We start from the raw sequence: 25977 nt of genomic DNA, 5'->3' as shown, positions 1-25977 counted from the left end.
AGATACTCACCCTGAGGTGCTGTGAGAGGTCGCCCATGGTCCTGACACCATCCCACGGGGTGAATGTGTGGACTGGTGGCATCACACCTGAGACAAGAAAAACACCTGTTCCATTACAGGGCACAAAAATAAACCAAATGAATGAAGCATGCTATTATTCATCAGCTGCAGGGTGCAGTCTGTAGCATAGATATATGACTGGGACCCAGAAGGTTGGTGGTTAAAGTCCCAGCTATTGGGCCCTTGTTCCTGAGGGGACTGTCCCCTGTTTACTGTTGCTTTGGATGAAACGTCAGTCATACACATCAGAGGTATTAAGTCATACACATCAGAGGTACAGTACCATATATCATATGTACCATCAATATACAGTACATAAAGAAAATATTTGTGAAGGTGCATCCTTATTAAAAAGCTCATCGATCCATCTGAGGTACAGTGAGCTGACTTTATTTTCTAGAATGTTTTGCTCGTGGCGGTTCTGGGCCAACCACCACCCAGAAATCCAAGGAAAAAGGATCAATAAAACACCCAAAGATAGGGATGCCGGAATATTCTTAATTTATATAAAAAATGACAAATTAACTTTGGAATTCCACCAGAAACAAAATACATGAACAGATCTATTCAAAATATATCCCCATGTTTCTGATGGTGAGAACACATGTGGCAATTTAAACAGGGCTTGGGTCAAAAGCCTACCACAGCTGCTCGGCACTGCAGAGAAAGAACAAACTGATAACAAAACGAGTCCCCTTCTACCCATGCGCACACAGGCGCACACTGTAAACGGCTCAACCGCGACTTAATTTTGAAACCGCCGAGCAGGACCTTAATTCTACCCGGTGGATGCTTTTATCTGCCAGCGAAGGGTACGCAGATGGTTTACGGACAGATGTCAGCGGGCGACGGAGAGAGCAGGGTACGCTCTCCCACCGCACATGCTCAGAAGCGGGCCGGCGCGTGACGCAGCTCTGCGATTCCTGGAATCCGGACGGACGGCGGAGTTAGCTTCTCCTGCTGGACGGTGTCAGTACAGCAGAGAGAGACCCGGAGCAAGGGAACCGCACAGCTGCAGTGCAGGCCTGACCGGGGGAGTCAGCAATAAACGGCCACAGCAATTTCCTACAATTAAATAAGCCAAAAACCTGATGTATGCCTCCCCCTCCAGGAGGCTCAGTGCAGTTTTACTTTAACATAATACAGCCTGACAGTATTGTTCCCAAACCTTCCAATATTTCCACATTTCTACCGCCTAACTGGCCCTGTGGTGTAATTTCATAGAGTCAGAGGAAAAATACTTCAGAGAATTAGATGCAAGTGGAACAGAATAAAAATGGCTGCTCAAACACAAAATAAAAAATGCAATTACTACTTGACTGCAAGGAACAAGGACGTGACAGACACAGGCCAGCACAGTAGATTCTTGGTACTTTCTGGGTACTTTCAATCAACGTTGTGGGTAAAGGGTATTACTGGCTGTATTGTACCTACAGACACTGTTTTCAGAATTGATTCATCATGCAACATTGATTCCAGAGAATAGTGCGGCCTGTAGTGTAGTGGTTAAGGTACATGACTGGGACACGCAAGGCCGGTGGTTCTAAACCCAGTGTAGCCACAATAAGAACTACACAGCTGTTGGGCCCTTGGGCAAGGCCCTTAACCCTGCATTGCCCCAGGGGAGGATTGTCTCCGGCTTAGTCTAATCAACTGTACATCGCTCTGGATAAGAGCGTCTGCCAAATGCCATGAATGTAATGTAATGTAGTTCCCTAAATATCAGGGCTATGCATATTAGAGAGCACAGCAACAGCATCATTTGGAGTATTTCTACTCATTCTTCTCAATTTGTGCGCATTTGCCTGATCAGGATCCAAAAACATATTAGCAAATTGTAAACGAGCACTTCTGGAACAAACTTTATTTTGTTCCCAATGCAAGATCAGTGGTCTCCACAGTGCTACTCAAGAGGTGTAACTCTCCCATCTGTTCTCCTAGCTACTGGGTTTTTAAAAGCTGGCTAAGCACCAAAATAAATAGATAAATAAATAAAGGAGACAGTAATAGTGACAGTAGCTGTCTAGAAAAACTACAGCCGAGTACATGGCACATACATCATTTAGAAATCATAAACAGGAAAGAATCTTCTTTAGGTATAATTAAAAATAAAATCTAGCAAAGTATATTGTCATCATGATTCATTGCAAAGTTTGTTGGTCATTAGAATCAGAAACTTGGCAACCAATTATGGGCATGAGAGCTTATTGCCTACAAAATGTTTTTTATGATAAGGACTGCCCTTGAAGGAAACAAAAGGCTGTGTCTTAAAAAAATGGAAGCAGTTGTAAAAACAAACTTACAAGTTAAGTTGAACTTTCTGAGTGTAAATTGAATTGTCAAATACATCCAGTAAGCGCTTTATTAGTTCTTTTTTATTGGTCTTCTGCTGCTGTAGCATATCCACTTAAGAGGTTTGACACATTGTGTGTTCAGAGATGCTCTTCGGCATACCACTGTTGAAATGCTTGGTCTTTTGCGTTATTGTTACTTGTCAGCTTTGATCAGTCTGGCCCTTCTCCTCTGCTCTGTCTCATTAACGTTTTTTGCCCGCAAACTGCTGCTCACTGGATGTTTTTCGCACCATTCTCAGCAAACTCTAGAGACTGTTGTGCATGAATATCCCAGGAGATAAGCAATTTATGAGATACTCAAACCACCCTGTCTGGCACCAACAATCCTATTCTGACATTCGGTCTGAAAAACAGCTGAACCTCTTGACCACGTCTGCATGCTTTTATGCATTTAGTTGCAGATTGCCTGATTAAATATTTGCATTAATAGGCAGATGTACAGATCCACCTAATTAAGTGGTCACTGAGTGTACATTTACATAGTTACTGTAAACTCCTTAGTATATAAAGACATTAGTTTCTCCATTTATAGCCAATGGGGAAATAGAGAGGTGTGGCACACACAATGCAATAGTGATTGCTACGGTAACAGGTTATGTCCATTCCATATCATGGAATTCACCGATTTAATCAATCAACATTGACGTGACTGCACATGTGTGATTGCACATTACTTTACGAAGAGCTGACACTCTACTAAGTTTTGAATTAAGGACACAGGGTGCAACTGCCTAGTTGTATACATTCTAGTAGCTACTAAGCCTGTAGTGTTAGCTTTTCATTGCAACTTAAGGGAAAACCCAGGTTGTAGTTTTCTAACAAGAAATGTCATGTGGCCTTTGGTGTCTTAAACACCAAAAAAACAACAGACCTGAAAATCTTGTATGGTGGGATCCTAATGAATAATGTGTGAGATTGGGACTACAAAGGTCTACCACAAAGTTCATACAACAAGACAACTAGACAAGAACCCATGAATTCAAAATTAACATATGCTGTGGGGTTGGGATACTAACCTAACAGCTCCTTCCACCCTTACAGATATACAATACCCTGCAGAGTCAACAAAACAAATAAACGAGGACGATTTACAAGAGCTGCAACTGAACTATACGTTGGTCCCAAAACAGCCTTAAATCCAAGAATTCAGCACATTTTAATGTCTTTTTTTTAACTCAGGGATTTTCCTCCGTGGGATGTATTTCACAACGGAAGCCGGTTCGACATCTTTACAAATGCAGCAAATGAAGTGGCAAATCCAGAGGGGGTTTCCACTTCACAAAGAATCCACACAGAATATTTCCACTCTTTCTGCCTTTCTGAAAATGAGCGGTACTCTGTTGCCTCACTGAAAATCTGTACGCTCCAAAGATCTTCTGGAAAAACATGATTCTGTGTTTATTAAAATCAGGTCCCTCCCCATGTCAACCAAAATTCCCCAGAGACATATAACAAAGGTCTCAGTATAAGATAGAGGTTTCAAAATTGTAGCCGCTGGGATCTCTTAAAGCAGCCCTGCATCAATATAATATGACTTTTTACACAATGTCCCTCAATATTAAATGAGGTAGCATTTGCTCCAGCTTCCAAATCCCATCACCAAACATCTAAATTCAATGCACCTCAAATCAGAAGTCACTACCAGGCCCATAAGATGAATCTGTTATGCATGGTACATTTTAGGTTTTGGGACTTATTCTCAAGCTTCCAGTCAGCTCCCAAGTCCTCTGCCATGCCATCGCTCTGAGGCTCATTTACCAAAATATACCATACAGTTCAGAAGGTGATTTTTAACTTACATTTCTGTTATAACATCTACTTGAGCTTAACTGTCTTTTTGATACTTGCACACTAGCTAGTGCAAAGAGGCAATTATTATCATCAATGTCACTTGCCAGTTTGAAGGTACATTATTTTATCAAATAATGTAATTGCACTATACAAAAGCTTGTAGGCTGTTTAGGCTTGTATTCAACACATGCAATATCTGCTCAGTTTATTGGTTCCAGCTTTACTAGCAATTACATTTTCAACATAATGGAATCACTTCAGGGGCAGGTACGGCTGCATTGCCTCACTGCCCTTACTCTGCAGAAAACAATGTGATATTTGCTGAAGGTTGAAAGGGAGGATATCAAGTTCTCCCGTCTCCATGAAAATGCCTACGCAGTGTTACAATGTCTTCATTTAAATCATATGACCCAAAATGACTTTCCCTACACAAACAAAAAACCACTGTTCTAATATTATTCAGCAATGCAGTTAATTTCCTTCCATTTACCGTCTCCATAACTGTTAAGAAGATGTTTAGTGCAATAGCCATTAAATAGCTGTCACATTTTATATATTTTCTCCTTAATTAATTAATGAATTCTTGAATGAAGCCAATTTGGGCTGAAGTATATAAATCTGAAAACAGGATCGGTAATTGTGCGTTCTCAGCTACATCAAGTCCTGACGATGTCTATGAGACAGAATACAGTTAAGATTAATTGGAACTGTCCATTGGATATACAGTACAGGTCTGTCCAGACATACTAAGATACATGATGAAGCTTTCACTAACCAGCTGGCTAAATCTCATAAATCATTTTAACCGACTGTATGTCAAAAGGAAGTGTCACATTCATGCTGAGGATTAGGAGACATAAATAAATTTTGCCAGCCTGTAAAAAAATAATTTTAACTGAGTGATACAGTGCTACATCATTTGGCTATGCACCATACTGCAATGCCATGACAAATAGTTTTTGCCAGTTGAGTTTCTGTCTCTAAACCGGGAAAGCCAAGACAACTGACAGATGGACATTTGCATCTGCCTTCATCGTCAGAATATTGAGATGTATTGTAGAAGCACTAAACGCCAGTCAAATCGATCATCACAAGCACTGCCTGGAGAGACAATATATTATAAGCAACACACAGCATTAGACACAAAAATGGACAGTGATCAGATATAGTTATTGCTGTACAATATAGTGTTCTGTCATTTTTAAGTGAATATGAACTAGTGTTGAAGTCAGATTACAGCAAAGCTATTAATACAGTTGAAATGACAATCGTGCAATAATGCAAGAATCAAACAAACACTTGGTTCCAATGAAAAGTAACTGAAACATTGTCTTGTATGCCATTCAAGAGACTCCAGAAAACTCTCATAAATCGTTTGTGCAATCCACCAATTTTTCACAGTCCACATGTCATGTTTGGCAAGATATGAAAAGTATCTTTTGCATAAAATAGTCACTCAAAATGACAGAAGAATTGCCCTGCACTTATTCTGAACCTAAGCTTTTTACAATACACTACAGGCATCAAACTACAGGCTTGATTTTGGCAGCTACTTTAAAATGTCTAGCCTTAATTTAAAAATTTTCTAAAGTTTGTTTTCACACTCCAAATACCAGAGTTCCACGCTAGGAGCAGAGTGCAGTGTATTTTGGAGAAGGAAAGAAGCCTACCTAGAAGCAATCAACAATGTCCGATGCGGTAATATTGAGCAACTCATCAAACCAAATTCAAAATTAAATCAAAAATGTCTGAATGACAAACTAAAGATTATTTTGTGTGACGATTCAAGGGGGCCCCCCCGGTCTTATCCTAAACGACTATAGCCACCAATCACATTAGATAGATCAAATTAATTTGCCACAGCATTACAAAATGGGCTCTTGCACATCCACATATAAATAGCCAGCGTCTCACCAGTAGTCGTACGTGTCGTCCCAGTTGTCGAAGTGCACCAGGAAACGGTTGTCTACGATGTCGGCAACAGTTGCCACACACACCAGGCAGGGATTCTTCCGGTCGACCGCCTCCAACTTCATGCCCACTTGAAATTTTGTGTTTGTTGCCGTCTGTTCGCAAAACAACGTTACAGTCCCATTCAGCCAACCAACGCTACATGCCACTTCATCTTTACTGCATATTTTTTTCATCTTTCATCTTTTTTCATCTTTTTTTCATCTTTTTCATGTAGAAACAACATGGATGAAGAGCTCTCAGAATAGGGCTCTTCACCCTTGCAAACAACAGAAATCCTTGCCCTCGAGAATATTCTTACTCACCTCAACTGAAACAGAGAATGCAAAATCATGACTCAACCCTATCCATTCATGTTCCAGACTTTATAATGATGCCAATATCTGTTTCTCCATGAGCCAATTATGCAGAGAACTGTATCTCCGGCTGCAGTGCAAGTCTGTGGAATCTACACAGAAATACAGTACTTACGCTATTTTGGGTTTTGAACAGATTCTTTGGTGCAGTTTGAGCATTGCAAGCCTCTTGGTACTTCGCCCAGTTAAACTCATGCTCTTTATAACCTAAAATTAATGGAGAGAGAAGCGCATATGAGGACTGCAGGGATCACAGTACTGGGACTCACTTATTTTACTCAAAGCTCACTTCACGCAAAATTACTCAAAACCGCATTCATTACCCCTTAAATTGGAAGATTACGTATGGGATTAGATTATAGTTCTTAACTAAACATTTTAATGCTGATACAACAATCACTACTGGCAACTGAATGCAATGGACACCAACTGAAAAAAAAAAAGATGAGTACATCCAAAAAATCCTGAATGTTTATAGACCACACATATTTCTAGTTTCTATTATGATGGCATTATTATATATTAAACACTCACTGAGCACTTTATTAGGCATTTACTAGACTTTTACTTATTGGTCTTCTGCTGCTGTAGCCTATCCACTTAGAGGTTTGACGCATTGATGCTCTTCTGTATACCACAGTTGTAATGCGTGGTTATTTGCATTACTATCACCTTCCTGTCATCTTTGACCAGTCTGGCCGTTCTCCTCTGACCTCTATCATTAACAGAACATTTTTTCCTGCAGAACTGCTGCTCATTGGATGTCTTTTTTTAGAGATGTTGTGCATGAAAATCCCATGACATCAGCAGTTTCTGAGATACTCAAACCCAATAATCTAAAGCCAATAATCATTCCACAGGCAAAATGACTCAGATCACATTTTTTCCCATTCTAATGGTTGATGTGAACCTTAACTGAAGCTCCTGACCCATATCTGCATGATTTTATGCATTCAAGTAGGTGTACCGGTCCTAATAGTGCCCAGTGAGTGTATTATATACTGTTAAGCAGTTTGTTTTTATTATTGTGAAATTGCGATGGGTGCATTAAGCTTTGTGAATACACAGACATGGCAACAGACCTTTCGGAGGGTGTAGCTTGTGTCCCGACATCTCGCACCACCCAGCAGGCCTTATGTTTGGAGAATCTGCATTTATCCAGAAGTCATAGCACTCCGAGTATCCCTCAACATGTAGCCGCATCCGATAGCCAATCACCTTTTGGGGAAAAAAACGCATAGTGCTACATTGATATTTGCACAAAAAACAAGTTCAGTCATCAAATCGTCAGGCCGTTGGGGCACTCTTTCCAGAAACATCTTGACCTTATCTGAACTGAAGCCAAACTGCCCCAACCCAACCCCCCGACCCCCCGACCCCTCCCAAACTCACCTCGGCCACAGACAGCACGCAGAACATGGAGGGATGGAGAGGGTCGATTCCCTCCAGCAGCATCCCCTGTTTATACCCGTTCCTGTTATTAGGAATGGACTGACACTGCGGGGAGACAGACAAAAAAAAGTACCGCCAAACCCGGAGATTAAAAAACCAACACACGAGCAGACCCGAAGACGTTTCCCAGCGCACACCGATTCATTAATTCAATATTATCGCGCTTGCATTTTCTAGCCGGTGGCATCGCTCTGAAGTGCCTCTGCAGCTTGGTTGCTATAGAAACAGCTGTTTATGCTTCTGAAAGAACAGATGTCTCATCAAATCCTGTCAGAGGAGGAAAAAAAAAACCTCATCTGTACGCTGCATGTTGGAGAGGATCTATTCCGGCATGAATCACTGGTGGGGGGGGGGGGGCAGGGGGGGTTGAAAAACAGGGGGGCGTACTGGCCACAGAAGCCAGCTCAAATCTCCGCCATGGGGCGATTGTTATAGCACTCCCCAGAGACACTGCAGACTGATTATGTTCCAACTGCACAGTTATAACTCCGATGACAAACAGTTATTTCTTTTTGCAAACTCTCACACAAACTGTCCCAAAAACAGGGCTGAGCATGAAAGAAAATACAACCCTTCACAGGCAGTGGGTAGAGTTTTTATACTGCATCCACCCCTGAGGCATAGCAATGGAAACTGTGGTCATCCGTAGATTCAACAAACATCCCACTCTCACAGTCAAAATTAGTAATCAGACAAATAATTAGAATAGCATACAAATCTGTCGGAATCCACAAATATGTATTCACTTCATGAATCAGACATGAAAGATCATGAGATCTGCTCTCCCCATAAATAACGCACTGCATACAGTAGCTGGAAATGAATTTTAGGCTAGTGAAATGAAGAAAATGGTTATCTTACAATATTGCAGCAGTCTTACTGAAATTAACTGGACAATGAATGCCAACTGATTCATTTACATTTTTCTGTTTCAAACATTTAACATTTGCATTCAATTCAATTCATGAAAAATATATGTACGCAACATTGCAAAAAAATATGCCACATGCATATTAAAAGTCCCATATTGTACACCTTTACAGTGTTTTATTTTAGGTCCTGACAACCATAAGATGTACCAAAAACAATGTCTATCTTGTTTTCAATTCTCCAGCACCTCTCATGAGCTTAAAAAGAATAGGCTGTTTTAGTGACTTTGTCCTTAAAGCTCATTGATATTAATGAACCTCTGTTCTGATTGGCTGGCTAGCTCCAATGAACTGAACGCCATCTATGCCGAGCTCTTGGATTTGTTCCGGCTACACGGTGGGTGTTGCTGAAGCAAATGAGCGAATTTGTGACATCTTGGTCCAAACGTTTTCTTCATACGTGTGGATATATCTGGGAACTATCTTTCACTGTGTTTTTATAGCACCTTCAACTCCATTATAATCTACATAGCAATGTCATTTTCCACAATATGGGACTTTTAATAAACACATTTTGATACCTCTGTGAACAGTCTTGCTGGGGCAGCAATGGCCTTCTCCTCCTCCAGGTACCGATCCCACGACCACAGCTTCCTCTTGCTATTAACTGCCACAGAATGAGAAAAAATAGCACTGCACTTTGGTACCAGATGCATACGTCCACCATCCATACCTGCTTATTCCTGGGCGCGGGGGTTTCTGAAGCCTATCCCAGCATGCATTTTGGTGAGAGGCAGGAATACACCCCGGACAGGTTGCCATTCTATCATAGGGTACAGGCACCATTCACTCACACACTCATACCTAGGGGCAATTTAGACTCTCCAATTAACCTAACCTGCTTTGAACTGTGGGCGGAAACCGGAGTACCCGGAAGAAACCACACGGACATGGGGAGAGCAAGGCCCCGTCAGGGAGATGAACCCAGAAAAGATTAACCCACTGTGTCACCATATCGCCTTAGATGCAGACAGCATGTCCGAACAGTGCATTAATCTACTTTGGTGTAAATAAATACATTTTACAAAAGGATATTTGAAAAATAAATACTGTCACATTTTGAAAACAACTAAAATTAGTCACAGGGAAGACCACATTTCTCAAAATAGGGTGCACAGCAATGCATGCTATAGACCGCATATATTTGCTTTTTCAAAATACTTTTCTACTTCTACTAAAACCTATTCCAACACCATTTTAAAATAACACTAAAGACTATTTTTCACACATTGCCACAGCTTATGGGCTTGCTACAAGTAAAATGTTATCTGAGGATAGCTCACCATGCGAACTAGACATTTTATTCTTCATCTTTGCCTCGTCTTCTCTTGGTCTCTCCTGAAATGCAAGAGCTTTAGTTAGTAAAAGTGGAAGATGGTGCTTTTGTCCAGCTGAAATCCAGCAGATAAGAGGGAGAGATACGTACTCTCAGACAGTATTCATCTGAAGCGCCTTTGGAGTTCATACTTAGTTTCCTTCTCTTCCTTTCTTCTCCCTGCATCATTAGAAGCTGGATAGAATCTATACAGAAAAAAACAAAACGAGTATTAAGATACAATACAACATTTCATGTCAATATGAATTCCAGCAGATCCCTGAAACCATATGTTCCTACTTTCTAGGTCAAAATGTTTTCCCACATTGTTTGTGTGTAAAATCCTTTAAATGGTTCATCAGACAGCAAGTCTAGAAACCTTCAAAATCCGTCCATAAAAAGCGCCAATTTCTATTTTTATATCCACTGCGGAGAATTCCATACAAATCCTCACAAATCTGGTCATCTGTCAAATTACATTCTACCATACAGTGCATTAGTTCTACAGCGCAAAAGCAACTAGGCCGTCCCTTGAACACCTCAGAATCAGGATAATAAACATGGTATTTTGTTGCCATTTGGGTTCTGTTATGCATGCAGAATATAAAAATAGGCAAACGGCCCCTGCTGATACGGTGTCCTGGATTTTAATTCCATAAAGGACAGACAGTTTCATTTCATTAAGCCAGTTATTCCCCAGCTAGCAGAGATTTAGTGTTTGTGTGCGTTGCGTTAAGTGTCCCGTTAATTGGAAAGCGGAGAAACAGCTCAATCCGGATCCCTCACCCTTGGGTGTCCGCACCCTGCCCACACTACCGAGGACCCGGCCGTCCAGCTTCCATGATAATCACATTCTACGTCTTCGGCCGATGTGTCCCCAAGTCCTTGTCTGAAGGAGACAGCAAAGCATATTGGTTTTACTCTTGGCCCCAAATTCCAGTTGTCCACCTCTGCTTCTGGACCTCTCCAGTAAAACAAAAAGATTCTGATGGCAAAGGGGTGGAACACCTAAATCAAGTGTCGGCCTGCAGTCCAGGACCCCAAAGGTGAAACGAGAATTACCGAAGACGCATTAATCCGTAAGCCCCTGATTAATGCATTCAGGGTGCCAAATCCCTCGACAGACTTTCCTTTGAGCCGGTTCCCCAAGGTGCATAATTGATCTCTCAGTTTAATTCACAGGAGGACGTCTGAACACCATGACATTTCGCAAGAAAAATATTTGTTGAATGAAGGGCATATCTGAGAGAGCGAAAAATACTAAAAGCTCTTACATGCTTCTTGTAACTTCTCAATATTTCGAATTTCAAGGTCAAGGGTTTTTTATATTTCCACCAAAGCCACACATATCAAGGAAAGAAAATGACTGTATTAGTTAGTGAGTGGTGCACACTGCTACAGCAGTCATTTTCGGTGTATGGCACACATTGGGTCTGGGATCAGGTCTTGACCATGTCGGGGGTTGCTAGTGGCTGGGAGCCTTAAATGGCAGTGCTCTGTGTAAAACACTGAGGCGCTGTATTACTTTACAGAGCCGTCGTCTTCGGTTTAAAGGCCCACACACATATTTGTGTTTTTGAGCTTTTCATATAATCCTGGAGCTTACGATTTGTGTTCCATATCAGTTGAAGAAAAAACTTTGGTCGAAGTAGGCACATTTTGGTGTCTAACTGCTATTTCTCCAAGCTGTTCGTAAAATGATTTTCCACATGAAGTGATGTATGTTTTTAGTAGTTAGTTACTAGTTAGTTGTTTTATTTTGTTCCTTTATCACTCTCCCTCTCCTTTGCTATTGTATTCTCTTAAGCTACAAAGTCACCACTATCCATGGTAACACAGCTGACCACAGGAGGTGGATGGGGAGGGAGAATTGGGCTCTGGTGGCGGGGTTAGGGACTTTTCAAAAACCCTTTGTGGGCGTTTTAGATGCTAAAACCAGAAAGAGAAGGCTGGTGCATGTCGGGCCTTTAAACAAACACCATGTTTGTTGAATAAGAACAAATCAGAATCCCCAGACTGCTAAGGGCTAATGGTTGCAAATTGCTCACTGACTGTCAAATTGATTCCTTGTACCTTGATCCAGTGGCTTTGCTAAAGCACTGTTTACAACTGAGTCATGTTACACGCATAATGCATTTAATCAAGATAAATGTTGTTCAGGAGCCAATACCTTCAGGGACCATTGCAGTAGCATTGACAAATCCATGGCATGTCAAGCGTTACACTGAGAGACCACGACCACGCTCACATACACCTTCCAGACGTAATATATGTAATGTGAAAGCTTATTACCAAACTCATTACTGATTGATTTGAAAATCAAACGGAGCTTAAAACAGCTGAGCAGTGGTGTTCAGAATAATAATCGCAGGGCTTGGTAGTGTTCATAATGAAGAGTGTTTTGAACTTCAGCGGGGCTGTTTCTTTCAACCTGCACAACTGAATTTCCACTGTTGCCAAACTGGCCGAAGTCGAGTCAAATACTGCATACGTAGGAGTTGCAGTTTCTAGCCTTTGGCATTTGGGACACAATAATACTCACAACAAAGAAATATACGCAAAACTCAGCATTAATGCAAGTTTGTACTTATTGGGGTCGCTGCAACCGGCTACGTACAACAGATGTCACAGGTTGTAGCGCTGTGTGGTTTGTACTCTGGGCGTCTCGGAGTGTGTCTACCATTTATAACCATTTATGACTGTATAACGACCACAGTCTATGTTGGGCAACAACAGAACTTTCACCAATGTTTTGCAATTTCAGTCGAGCAACACTCTGTCGCTGGACCAAGAACTGGTCTTTACTCACTTTAGAAGGGGAAACAACAACTTACTGACAAACTGAGTCGATTTCTTTTTTTTTTTTTATATATGAACAGTGACCACCACGGGACATCTCAGAGGACATTAAATTCAATGTGCTATATGTTCAACAAAATCCAAACAAGTAGAATCCCTGGTTTGTTCTGCCGGTTCATTTGTGGTACTGATTGGCTAGACTGTCATCAGACCTGACTCCCAAGTAAAGGGGTGGAAATTTACCAATTCTCGGCCCTCGAGGACCGCAAATCGCTGATATTTGGTGCATTGCTGCTCAAAAAATATTGAGAGGAGAGAATTCCAAAACAACCAATTTTCTTAATGAATCTGCCTATTCCTTCACTAACGTAATTTCATGTGCCCGTCTACCATTTGAACAACATGCAGCAGATGAGACGAGTTTGAGGGTGAAATGGAAGCTAAATGTGGAAGCTACAGATGAACACAAAGTGCCAAGCCCCGGGTTGCCAGCACCATCATTATAAAGTACACTCAAGAAAGAACAAAACGACAAAAATAATCATGCCTCTATTTTGACAACAGGCCTCAAAAACACACTCCACGCAAACCCGTGGTGTATGCTTTCGGCTAATTTGCTACCCATCAAAAAAAACAAAAAACATGTTCCCTCTGTAAGTCAATTGTCTGCTTCAAAGTAAACTGATGGGTGATATGCGTCAATGCGACTCGGTGATCTGCATTAAAGCACGGAATAAGCAGCAGTTGTTATTTAGGCAAATCAAATACCACATCCCACATTATATACAAACCTACAGCCCCAACTCAATATTTGAACTAATTATATAATCAGAAACAGGAATAAAAATGAGCATATACACGACCCTCCATGGCACTGAATTGGAGGCCACTGATCTGAGTTAATCAGGCCTGAACATTGGTTGTAAGTCCAGGGGTCCTGCCATGCGTTTCTTTCACCCAGGAACTCAGGCAGTTGATTTCATTAATTAGTTCTACCTCCTTTTCTGCAAATATTCTGCTAATTTTCTAATCCAGGTGATTGGAACAAAATCCGGGGGAGGACTTTTATTTCTGAACCTGAATTGTTCCACCTCAGGGCCTGCGACATACAGTATGCATTCCAGCTTTCCCTCATCATTGCCTGACTCATTGCTGTGAGTACACCCATCACCGCCTTCTGTGGTCTGGCCTGGACAGGGCAGTTTGGGCGCATGCCAATTCCCCATTCTAAAATCTTTCTAAATACTGTTATACCTTCAGTTTAATGACGGTCAGTCTACTCTTCCCTCAAAAAGCAGCCATTTTTGCCATTTAATTGTACATTAATCATTGTGTCACAATGACTGGGACACGCAAGGTCGGTGGTTCGAATCCCAGTGTAGCCACAATAAGATCTGCACAGCCGTTGGGCCCTTGAGCAAGGCCCTTAAACCTGCATTGCTCCAGGGGAGGATTGTCCCCTGCTTAGTCTAATCAACTGTATGTCGCTCTGGATGAGAGCGTCTGCCAAATGCCAATAATGTAATGTAATGTAATGTAATGTACCGCATCTTCGAGTACCTTGAAAAGTGCTCTATAAATAAAATGTATTATTATTATTACAATTATTAACAGAATAATATTTTTTATCAATATGCTATAGGCCTAGAAATAATTCAATAGTGTTTTGGACCAGGAAGAGAAATGTGAACTTAATTTAATTTACCTGTGGAGTCCTGATGGAGTGCTGGCGGCATTGCCCCTGTGCAATTATCAGAATCGACAGATGAGCAGAGCGTGAACCTGTTCAGAAGTGCTTTTCAAACAAGCTGAGTAGGGAGTGGGGTCCTCCTGAGGCCAATCGGACTACAGACATCAGGAAACGCATAGCCTCTCGTGCTCGAGACCGCACAATTCAGCCGTCTCAGTTTTAACAGCGTAACGGAATTACGGATAAATAGCGGCTTCAACGCGCAAGTTTTCAGAAAGCAACGCTCTGCTCTCGTGAGGAGCTGAGAGTACGGTGCACTTAACTTCGATGCAAGTGCCTTAAGATATGGAAAAGCATGCAGTATATCAACACGCATGAAATACATGCAACTTTAAAAAAACTAAACAAAAGTTTCAAATGCCAAACAATTGAACACATTATTTAATAGTTAGTATTGTCTACGGGGGACCTATATAGAGCTTTAGTTTAGAATCTGAAAAAATATAGTCACCAGTTTGGAAGGGCCCAGATTGGGTTTAATATTTCTGGTTTTGGTGAGCTGAACCAGCTTGTTACATCTTGTTTTATACAAGGATTCAGTAAAAAGTAATAATCTTTTATAAAAAAAAAATTATTAAAAAAAAGTCATCACTGCATGCAGTAGTACGAAAAACGCTTACACTTCACGCGGCACAATTGTCTCAGAGTAATAAAGAATCGAATGGTTCACAACACTGCCTTGTTAAAGCGTTCCCTGGAGCATAACGTCTGAAATGCCACTGGAAGGCCTACGGAAATGATCGATAGCGGGCCAGTAATTCCCCAGACCTTGCCGTAAAAATGCCACAGAACACTTAAAACACATAAAAGAAATGTCACTGAGGCAATGATGCTGGAGGCTGCAGCCCAGCAACAGAAGGGCACTTTGGACGCCCCCTCAGGCCAGTATCATTTGCCCAGCTGTTGGCAGGATGGTGCTCGTAGACCCATATTCCAGCCATAATCTACTGAGGGAGGTGGCATTAACAAAACTGCTACAAATCCATGGACAAAAAGGTACAAAATCTCCTTCCTGACAGATGCTTGACATCGCATTAATGGAGACAGTTACAGCCCATCATTACCAATCGACTGTATTAGCAGACTAGCACAGTTGAGGTGGACATCAGCAATATTAGCGTTGTTGAAACTACAGCTGCGACACTTGACACGCATACAAAAGCCCTCGCTCCATTTACTTCAAATTATCCTATTGTTCCTTCGAAAGTGATTTAGCCTAAACCATGTCCATTTTTACATCAGTAAAAATGAGCAAAACCATAGGCATTTCACATTAATGATATTGTCTGCAGGCAACAATGAACAACAGTTTGAAGACAGGCCATTTCTTGAACCTACAGAAGCAGTTGTAACTGTTCCCATACTTCCATAGCAATGTGAAGAAACACTTAGCCTTGAACTTTGAGTGTTTACAACACACATTTATTTAAATAGGCTACATGACTCCATGTTTAATTCATGTTGCGCACTGAAATGGATGCATTTGCGAAAAGGGAATATACAGCAATTGTTTACTGTCACTCATTTAAAATGAAAGAGAGGATTGATTGAATGTATTAGCCTACACTGTAACTTGCATTAAAATTTACTGGCAAGGGACAAGGGTCGATAAAAACTGTGGCAATGCTGAACATCAGTAGAACTTCAGAAGCCAGCCGATACAGCTTCCAACTGCAGAAGCCTGATTTTTTTTTAGTGTAAGGCTTTTATATGACAAGTACACAATCCAGATGCATTACCATGAATAATGCATTTCTGAAGGTAGTACATAGCTCAACAATCAGTGAACAATGAACTGAAAACAGTACTCTCTTCTAGATTTGAACCAGTATTTGGCATTCTAAAAACTAAAAATATTATTTTTCAAATCCAAAAATGTCATTTAGCAAAGACCAAATATATGCAGAATTTATGAGCATTAGGCTGCATTTGTTCAAATAAAACTCCACAAGTTTATACCCTGTTATTGAACACTTGGTAAAATTGTCAAATATCTCTTACAGTTGCATAACATTTATCACATTACATCTTAGTTTGAAGTACAAATAATTTATAATAAAAATCATGACTAACACAAACCCAAACTTCCATACTGAAGGATAAAAATAGCAATGACAATGTACCAGCTAACAATAATAAGTTATCCACTGCAAGGAAGACTGAGATACGTATATCTAAACAGCATTTTTGCCTGATTCCATCTGGAGCTCTTTAAACTAATCTTCCTTAAACTGCCTGTAGACTAGGATGGCTAGCTATGGCAAAATCTAATTGACATTCTTCAACAGGTTACTTCAGTACAAAACAGTGGTTCAGTGCAGAAGATTAATACTCAATCAATGTTATTCTCATTGGATTGGGGTTAGCAATAGAAAGAACCAGAAGAACTGTTGGCCAAGCATTGCTGAAAAGCAACAGGGTCGAGCATGACACAAGGCTAATTAAAGAAGATAAATGAAAGTTAATTGATTTCATTAAACAAGAAATCCAGGAAGCTAATGTAATATGTATATTGTACTAAGGCAGTCAATTTAACAGCCAACAAAAGTGTTTTTGGGTCAAATGTGTTACCTTAGCAACATGAAAAGATCTTGTGAATAAAATGACACATTAATGGAAGGATTTTATATGCCAGCACCAAATATAGAAAATCGTTTGAGGCAGAGTAAATATTTTGGACTCGACAAATGTGTATGGATTTTATAAGAGAATATGGGTGGATTACTGAAGCTGTAAAACGGTAAAGCACATCATTAGCATGGCACACAACCTCTCAACAATGCTAAAAAATGAAACAAACAATCAACAAATTTGAAAATCACGCCTTCTCAACAGCATTTCTGCATTCACACTTGTATCGGCCCAGTACTTGTGAACGTAAGCAATCCGAGAAGTGATAACGATGACAAGGCTGAAGGATAAAATAAGACTGGTTCAAGCCATTGCACAGTGTCTCTGTCAACAATGTGGCAGATATAAAAAAGGATCCATAAAACAGGACTGCTACTCTACGGCTTGGTGGTCATTAACCATTCATCCAGTTTTATCCATTACAGTATGTGAAACAACAGCATTTAGAAAACACAAATACGAAACAAAAAACGAACAACTAAAATATGGTAGTAACCAAATATCCCAGAATGGATACTCGCACTCGCACTCAGTCACCCTCTCTCTTGCTTCCATGCAGTCCACTAGCAGCTGGTGCAGCCTCTCCCTCAGCTCCTCAATCAGACGCAAAATGGATGTATCCTCAACAAGACTAATTCTCAGGATGCTCAACACTGTAACAGGCACATCACACATGCCACAGTCCCGAGCATGTGGTATTCAAGGAGTTGTGTTAAATTAAATCATTCATTTGTCAGACATGAACTAGTCAGCTTTATCGAAGGCCAACAAACATGGAGAGTTCAGCACTTTAAATAATGTGCACTGCTAACATGGAAAATGAGCTTGACAACAGAGTATTGCAAGCCAACCGGTTGCATAAACTTGGATTCCAAGCTAAGCAATCAAACTAGCAATTTGCTAAATAGTCCAAGTAAGCTCAAAAACTGTCCACTTATAGTACACTTCATTATCTTCTTTACTTTATTTGAAGCCACAACTGCTTCACACAAATATAGTAGCATATTATTGTAGGGACCACATTTCTCACGATCCCACAGGACAATTCCATGACATCCACCCAGCATGACGTCTAGTTCGGTTCAGCCAATCCCGAAATGGCAGGAGCAATAAACTTTCCCCGTATAAGAGCAAGGCATTCTCTTGGGACTTCTCGCTCTTTCGAAGCACTTCTCTTTTTGGACACTCTCTATGACCATTCTCTTCACTTCATCTGCTGACAGAGGCTGAATACTGCACAGCACACCACCAGGCCTATGGACACACCTCACGGTAACTTAGTGGCCTATAGTGAGTGGAAACTGGTGTATGCGGATCGCTACATCAGCTCACCAGCGAACTACAGCAACAAACTTTTCCACACGGAAAACGGACCAGCAGACAACACCCCAGCTTTATGCACCTCTCCAGGGCAGCATTCACAGCACCGTCGCTGCTTCTACAAGGACAGCACGTCTTTTGGATCCAGAAATGCGTATGATATTGTGATATTTCTATATTTGCTTTGTCTTATCATTTGAATGTATTCTGTTAGCCATATATGTACGTGAATAGATTCGCCGTCGTATGCGTATGCAATTATAGAGTAAAACTACACTAAACTAAAACTAAGTAGTCTCTCTTTCCACAGCTAATACTCTAACACTCCCACTTTTACCTTTCCTTTGTTCAAGGGACACGCGCGCTTGCAAACATTCCTAACATACCTTATCCTACTAACTTCCCGTTAGTTCAACCCCCTATATGTACGTCTGTTTACTAAATATATTTTATTAAACCCGGCTTTTGTTTTGATGTCACATAGACATGAGAGCCGAATCAAATCAGTCTTTCAAAGAACTTCCAACTTTTTAAAATTATTAATTAAAATACTACATTTGTGGTTAGAGATTTCAGATAACAGTAATTTTATGAGACTGATTACTTTTTGCAGTTATACTGCTACATCACATTAATTGGTGCCCCGTTTTCGTAGAGAGTAAAATGCGAAGACCCTACATGAGGAAGGAGAATGTCTTGTGACTTCAGAATGAATTCCCCTTCATTATACACTTGCTAATAGCATATAAGAAATTTAAGAAGACTGCTGCACTACACACTTGTAGATATGCTTAGATACTGTATGTAGATTTATATATATCTGAAGAAACACAAAAGCGTTTATGGCAATTTAAAAGCGGTAAAGCAGACATTTAAAAAAGCTCTAAACCACAAAGAGCTTCTCCTTTCCCCTCAGGATCATGTAGCTCATGTTTTGTCTGTGACATCTGGACTTCTGTAAAGCCATCAGCATACAGTCACTGGGCACAACATGAGGTTGCAGTATTATGAACTTAGAACATGTCATCTTGCCTACTGCAGTGTGCATTCCCGCTTTTCCTTCACAAAAGAGCGAGCCAATGCATCACCTGCTACCGCAGGCTCCTTCAAAATCATTACAATTTTATGCTCATTTGTATGGAGTTTACTTATACATCTTGCAGTTGAGCGAACAGTCAATTTGGTGATTCAGCTTCAGCGAAAAGTGGAAATGGTGAAAGTGGAATCGCTATTTGACTCAGCATGGCACTACATACATGTACAGTGCATTGTGATACCTTACTTAATCTCACTTACACTTCTGGCATTCTGTTCTGGTATGCTCATGCCTGTTCATAATACAGCCCCATAAGTAATTTCACAAGTCACAATTCAATATAAAAAAGTTTGACTTCACTTTTTATATCTGAGAATAAATTCAAAAAAGTCTGCCTGAAGGAACATTATTTAATAGCCTGGTACAACTGCAATCATGACAGCTAATAAATAAATGCATCAAACATTTTAGAGAAAATACCTAAACTCTTCTACTTTCATGGCAAACTTGCAACTGCATGCCCCGAGTTAAACAAGGTCCAGTTCTTGACTATGAATTGTACATATTCATCTCACAAGGTCTGTTAACCATCCAAAATATTACCGGTCCCATTCATATGTGTAGCACCAAAAAACCTGATATTTCTGGAAAGTGTAAAACAAATACATGAAATAAGTGACCCTCTAATGTTCCAACAATTTTTTTGATATGGACAGTTTTTTTTATCAAGACTGCCTCTTCATTTGAATGAGACAAGAAAAGAGGCGAAATTCTGTGCTAATGGAATTTGGAAAGGACTTTGTGGTCTCCGGAGAATGGTGAATCATCCCCAGGAAAAGCATGGGTGAACAGTAATTAGCATGCAGACAAGTTATGACAAAACATGCCAAACACAATAATTGGATTTCAGTACAAAAGACCCCAGGAGTACACCCTGCTCCCCTATTCTCTTCTGAATGGAAAAGAAAAAAATCTATTTTTATAAAAAATAGATGCCTCTCTATGTAAGGTTTATGGCACAAAAAGATATAAAGTAAAAGCAAAGCTCAATCAATAGCAGGCCTCTCTAGCTGTTGTTCGTGCAAGTGCTGTAGCCTTAGCATTTCTTTGCATCATAATGCTATCATATAAAAGCTGGGGATTTTGATAAATACACAAGGTGGACTCAGGAGGTGGTCAAATGTCATGCCTTGGAAAAAAAAGAATGGACAATGCATTCAAGAAAGGCGAGAATAATATAAAAGACAGCCAGTAAAACCTTGAGACAGATTAGAGTTGTCACAAATTTCACGTATCTAAAGAGTGTTTGTCTAATGCTTTTGGCAAGAATAGAAATCACAGATTGTTTTTACACCAGTATGCGCATAATATTACAGGAAAAGGAATCTGATCTGAAAGACAAATGCGATGGTTCTTTGTTTTCAACATATTTTTACTTGCGGTTTTAATATGTTTTCAACAATGACACATTTACTCCAGGCCTGTCCAATAACAATTCAGATCAATGCGAAGGCCAGCCATTTGGCCCACTCACTGTGTTTACAATCCATTTAAACTTAATGCTATATAGTGATGAAGCCTTGGCAAAGGCAAAACTACACAAATCATGATATAAGTGACCAAAGATGTCGTTTTCAGAGTTACTTCAGAAAGCTCATACCCACTGGTACATGATACAAAAAACACAACCAACATCCACGGATACCCCAATTCACTCATGACAATAAAGGCTTATGTTTATGACAAATAGTTTGCAATGCAAAAGCAATGAGAATACGGAATATGAAATTGCCACTTTGCCGGGTTCAAAATAAACATCTCGCCTATACAGTACAGGGTGTATGGAATAAAAAAATTAAAAAAAGTGACTCAAGGACTGTTATTATGTGTGAAGCAATTTCTAGCTTGTCTTTTGTACCAACATTTTTGTTGTAGAACAAAACCACCCAGACTACATATTTCCTCTTGATCTGTGATGTTTCCTATTATTGAAATGCAAGACAATGGAACATCTACGCAATTCGAAAATGGATAGAAGAACGGCCTTAAAGTCTTGTGCTGTGTTGAACAGCACAAGTTAAGTTTAATCATAATACCACAACAAGGATTTATGGCTTTAAGTATATTTAATGACAAGCTAACATTGACAAAATCCTCCCCCAAAGAGAGAGTAATTTAGCAGCTGAAGCAAGGGAAACTACAGATGAAGCAAAACAGTGCGAGTTACCCTTGCTTGTTCTAAGTATAACAAATTTAACACAATTAAATGCTCAAAGACAATTGCAGCTAGTATGGTTAAACCATATAAAAGACTCAGATTTCAAATAGTATGAGACAAATAATAATCTATTTAAAAATGACACTTCATCCATCCTTAACATTTTAGATCATCAGGCAATGTTATCTTCAAGTTCTCTCAGCATGCATTAATTAAATCCAATCCAATGCAATTCAATTGTATTTGTATAGTGCTTTCCAAAGCACAAAGACAGACATACAATTTAAATGCAGACAGCACATACCATGTAAGCCATGGCAGTCCCACTGATATAGCCTAAGTATTTAGTCTACACTCATTCATCCAAATCCGAAAGCAAATTCAAACGCAGGTTCAAGTTCAGGTTTCTGGCAATACACAACAGTTAAGTATCCAGCATCGATATAAGCCAATAATATTGTACGTAGGCTATCCAATATGATAAATGATACTCAATGTGCAATAATAGTTATCAAAAAAAGCTTTAGCTTTAAATTTTCCAAATGCTACATAATATACACAATTGTTTTTTAACCCCGCTCATGTATTGTCCACCAATTAATGTGACATTTAGAAATGTTAATTGAGGGGAAAAAAACTGTCAATTGCCCCTTGCCATGCATGTTTGTGATAAGCAAGTCATCTTAAAAATCAACCCATTTTTCTGTTGACATGTTTCAAAGTCATATCCTGCGCTCAGTATGAGTGCTTATGTCCCTTTGCATGAAGTGATAACTGGGGCAGCAGGAAGTAAAGCAAAATTCCACATTTGTTTGATGAGTTTCAGGAACAAAAATGATTAGATGCTACAGTGAGCTGAATGCAGTTCCTCAGGCCTTGGTATCTAACTACATTAAAACTTAATTTTTCAAATACCAGTCAAAGTAGTGTATAGTAGGCAGTTGAATTCAATATGGTTACTGTGCCATCTCAATCCCAGAACAGTTTGGAATCTGTTTACCTTCAGTTAAGCATACATTGTAAGTGATGTCAATGTCTTAACATGTACAACATTTCAGGTATGCCGGGCATAATATTTTTAAATGTAATTTATTGAGAAATCAGAAACCCGAAAGGTTTTTTTCTTATTCTGGTATACAGCAGAATGAAGACATGCAATGAAAGAAATGCTGCCTTGGGCATTGATATTGCTTGACCATTGCTGTGACTGACATTTCTTGTTCTTTGTTACATTGCATCAAATAATCCCAGTGGTGCCTGTTTCTTATTGAATTAGGCTACAATTGTCAAAGGTTAACATGTACACTACATTACAGAAAGCATTTGAAATCACAGAAGATATCATAGAACGCAAATTGGTGAGTGATAAAGTTGGATAAAAATTGAATTTCTGCCACAACATCTAATGATGACTTTAAGCCAGTACATAGAATGTTATTCTGCCCCACTCTAAAGCAAATAACATGCCTGTTTTATGAATAAGTCTACAAAATATGTTGTCATTAGCTTAAAATTCTTACACTTAGGTATGGTCTTCATAGCATCCTTTGCTGTAAGCTACTGTCACTGTTTTCAAAGCAACAAGTTACATTCCTCTCATTTCTATTACTAAGACGTATTGCCTTGCCAAGCCAGCAGTTCAAGTATCTGCAAGCGTTTAAACTAATGTTAGTAATAGATTTTTCAAGTTGTTTTAATACTCTATGAAAATTAGTCGGTATTAATGGTTCTACAAAGCTTAGTTACTACTTTATTCAGCACACTGTAACTAATTAGAACTGTTTGGATATTACTACAGTGTTTTAACAAAGAAATTTGTCACTAGACGTTTCTAAGTAAAATTTTCTGAGAAAAACAAGTCCCGATAAATTGTTGCAAGCTAAATAGTACATGGCACAGAAAGAAGTCCTGGGGTCGGTACGTAATGTAATTTACTCGGCTGTAGCCTAATGTAAATAGGCCTACCTAAAAAGGGAACAATTACAATTTCTTATTACAGATAAATGTAACTTTCCGGCAGCGAAATGAATATGAAAAGAAGTTTAGCATCAAAATGGCGGAGGTGTAAAACCAAAGACCAAGAAAAAATTAACCAGAATATAATTTCACGAGGAAACCGACACAACGTAACTAGAAGAAAAAGACAAATCCTGGGAGAAGTGAAGGCAAATTAAAGATTCAAAGCTAAACCACGCAGCTAGCTACTTCGTGTCTTCTAATATTGGAATTAATACGCTGTCACACGAGGAAGAGTAGACTAATGATAGCCTACAGTTCAGGAAGAGTTGCAGTTGACAAAAAAAATGTTGCAGAATAGCAAATACTAGAGAGGAAACATTTCCGAGAATAGAAAATTATAGTTTCACTTAGCACGGCTCTTGTTTACTGTCTGTATGTCATATGTTTGGAAACGATTTTCCGGTAAACAAACGTGGGTAATTGGTCTATGTTATCTGCTCATGTCGATAATTTCATGGGTCGTCATTACGCGAGTAAAACACCTTATTATATCTTGGCTTAAAATGAAAACAAGAGTGATCATCTCAAAACGGATTTGAACACGATGGGGAAATCCTAAGACCTCCTTCGAACTGTTTCCGGATCTAGTTTTATGAAAATTGTGGCTTTCCCATAGAGTTCACTTGATCACCCTTTTAAATAAAGTCTACTATCACCGCTGTTGTATGAAATTATTAATTTCTTACCCACACGGCAGTCGGTTTGCCCCTCAACGTTGTGACAGGAGAAGCAAGGGTTCCCTCTGTGGATCTGCGCATGCTCTCACAAGCCCTCTGCTGGAGGCAGGGCTCACCACTGCTCAGTCCATGAACAGGTGTGAGAATAAAGATTCGGATGCTATATCTTCTACGACATTTCTTTCTGTCGTATAAAGTAGGCTATCAAACCCAGAGAAAGAAAACGTCGAGCGCGGTGGTTGGTTTTTCCGACACATCTGACCGTAGCAAATTATTTTTCTATTGTCTTATACTGTATATATATTTTTTTTTTTGTGGGATTTGCAATTGTCCTCAGCATGTGTGGAGTGGGTGTAATCGCTATGTATGCTACAGTTGTACAGTGTAGTTGTAATTATTTTAATCAGACCTTTTCATTAGACTCCCCAATGAGTAGCAATTGGCCAATCGAGGAGCGCCTTCAACATGCAGCATACCATAAAAAGAAATAGCTCCACCGACATATAGTACTTGCTTGCAGTAGGCTACATGGTTTTGGTACAGTAAATGGGCCAATATAATGCCAAACACTGCAGATTCAGAAGCAATCAGCGGTTGAATCGCTCCTGATGCAAATGACTTCTAAGGCGTGTCACCACTGTGTGAGTGCTATTGAATGGAGTTTACATGAGGCTTGCCTCGTCAGACACGAAGATTGCACAAAAACTGAACTGCAAAAAAGACCTTTTTGAAGGTATTTTGAGTTTTATTTGAGTTTTAGACCTTAAATGTATTATTTCCTTTTTAGACATATTTGTTTTGTTTTTTGCCGTCAGATTGTGTATGTTCAACTAAACATTAAATTAATCACATTTATGGAAGGTTAAAATGTTAAAGGGTGCATTAATATCAGCCTCTTCATCAGGTCCTGATCCAATATTAGAATATAGAACGCATTCAGTTGGTCATATAGGAGCAGATTATGCCATTCAATTCAGGTTTTTATACACACAGCACAGTAACCATTGTTCTTTTTCAGTAAATGTATTTGCCTGTACTGTATGTTTATTTTCATGGGATATACTGGTAATTTAAAATTGTTTAAGTAAGATTGCACATTATACGTTTGTTATTCTTTGAATATTTAATATTGTATGGACCTCAAAGTTAAGTGATGTATTCTTGTAGGCCTACAGTAGAGTATGCAGTTGTTTCTCTATTGTAATTATTTATAGGAAAAAGTCAATTTATTATTGTATGGACCTATCTTGGCAGCTACTTGATGGATTCCATATATTGCATGGTGTTTAGTATGCTATT

At 39.6% G+C, this 25977-nt stretch overlaps 1 protein-coding gene across 5 annotated transcripts in view; it reads right to left on the bottom strand.

Annotated features, from left to right (window-relative positions):
* The window catches only part of LOC133126444 (lethal(3)malignant brain tumor-like protein 4), an 87756-nt gene extending 62946 nt beyond the window's left edge, over positions 1-24810 (bottom strand). For 4 of the 5 annotated variants that reach the window (XM_061238693.1, XM_061238695.1, XM_061238696.1 and 1 more), the window contains exons 1-10: positions 24688-24810; positions 11015-11117; positions 10340-10434; positions 10197-10251; positions 9435-9520; positions 7925-8029; positions 7615-7750; positions 6648-6739; positions 6120-6271; positions 11-87 (exon numbers count right to left, since the gene is read on the bottom strand). In XM_061238693.1, the coding sequence (XP_061094677.1) occupies positions 11-87; positions 6120-6271; positions 6648-6739; positions 7615-7750; positions 7925-8029; positions 9435-9520; positions 10197-10251; positions 10340-10417 (781 nt within the window). In that variant the 5' untranslated portion in view covers positions 10418-10434; positions 11015-11117; positions 24688-24810. The remainder of the gene's footprint in view (positions 1-10; positions 88-6119; positions 6272-6647; positions 6740-7614; positions 7751-7924; positions 8030-9434; positions 9521-10196; positions 10252-10339; positions 10435-11014; positions 11118-24687) is intronic. The other variant, XM_061238694.1, reaches the window with a different exon arrangement.
* Between the last annotated feature and the right edge of the window lie 1167 nt (positions 24811-25977).

This window comes from Conger conger, chromosome 4, assembly GCF_963514075.1.
Source record: "Conger conger chromosome 4, fConCon1.1, whole genome shotgun sequence".
In the NCBI taxonomy this organism is placed as follows: domain Eukaryota; kingdom Metazoa; phylum Chordata; class Actinopteri; order Anguilliformes; family Congridae; genus Conger; species Conger conger.
The sequence above is the reverse complement of the archived record's forward strand: the minus strand, read 5'-3'. Positions and strand labels throughout refer to the sequence as shown.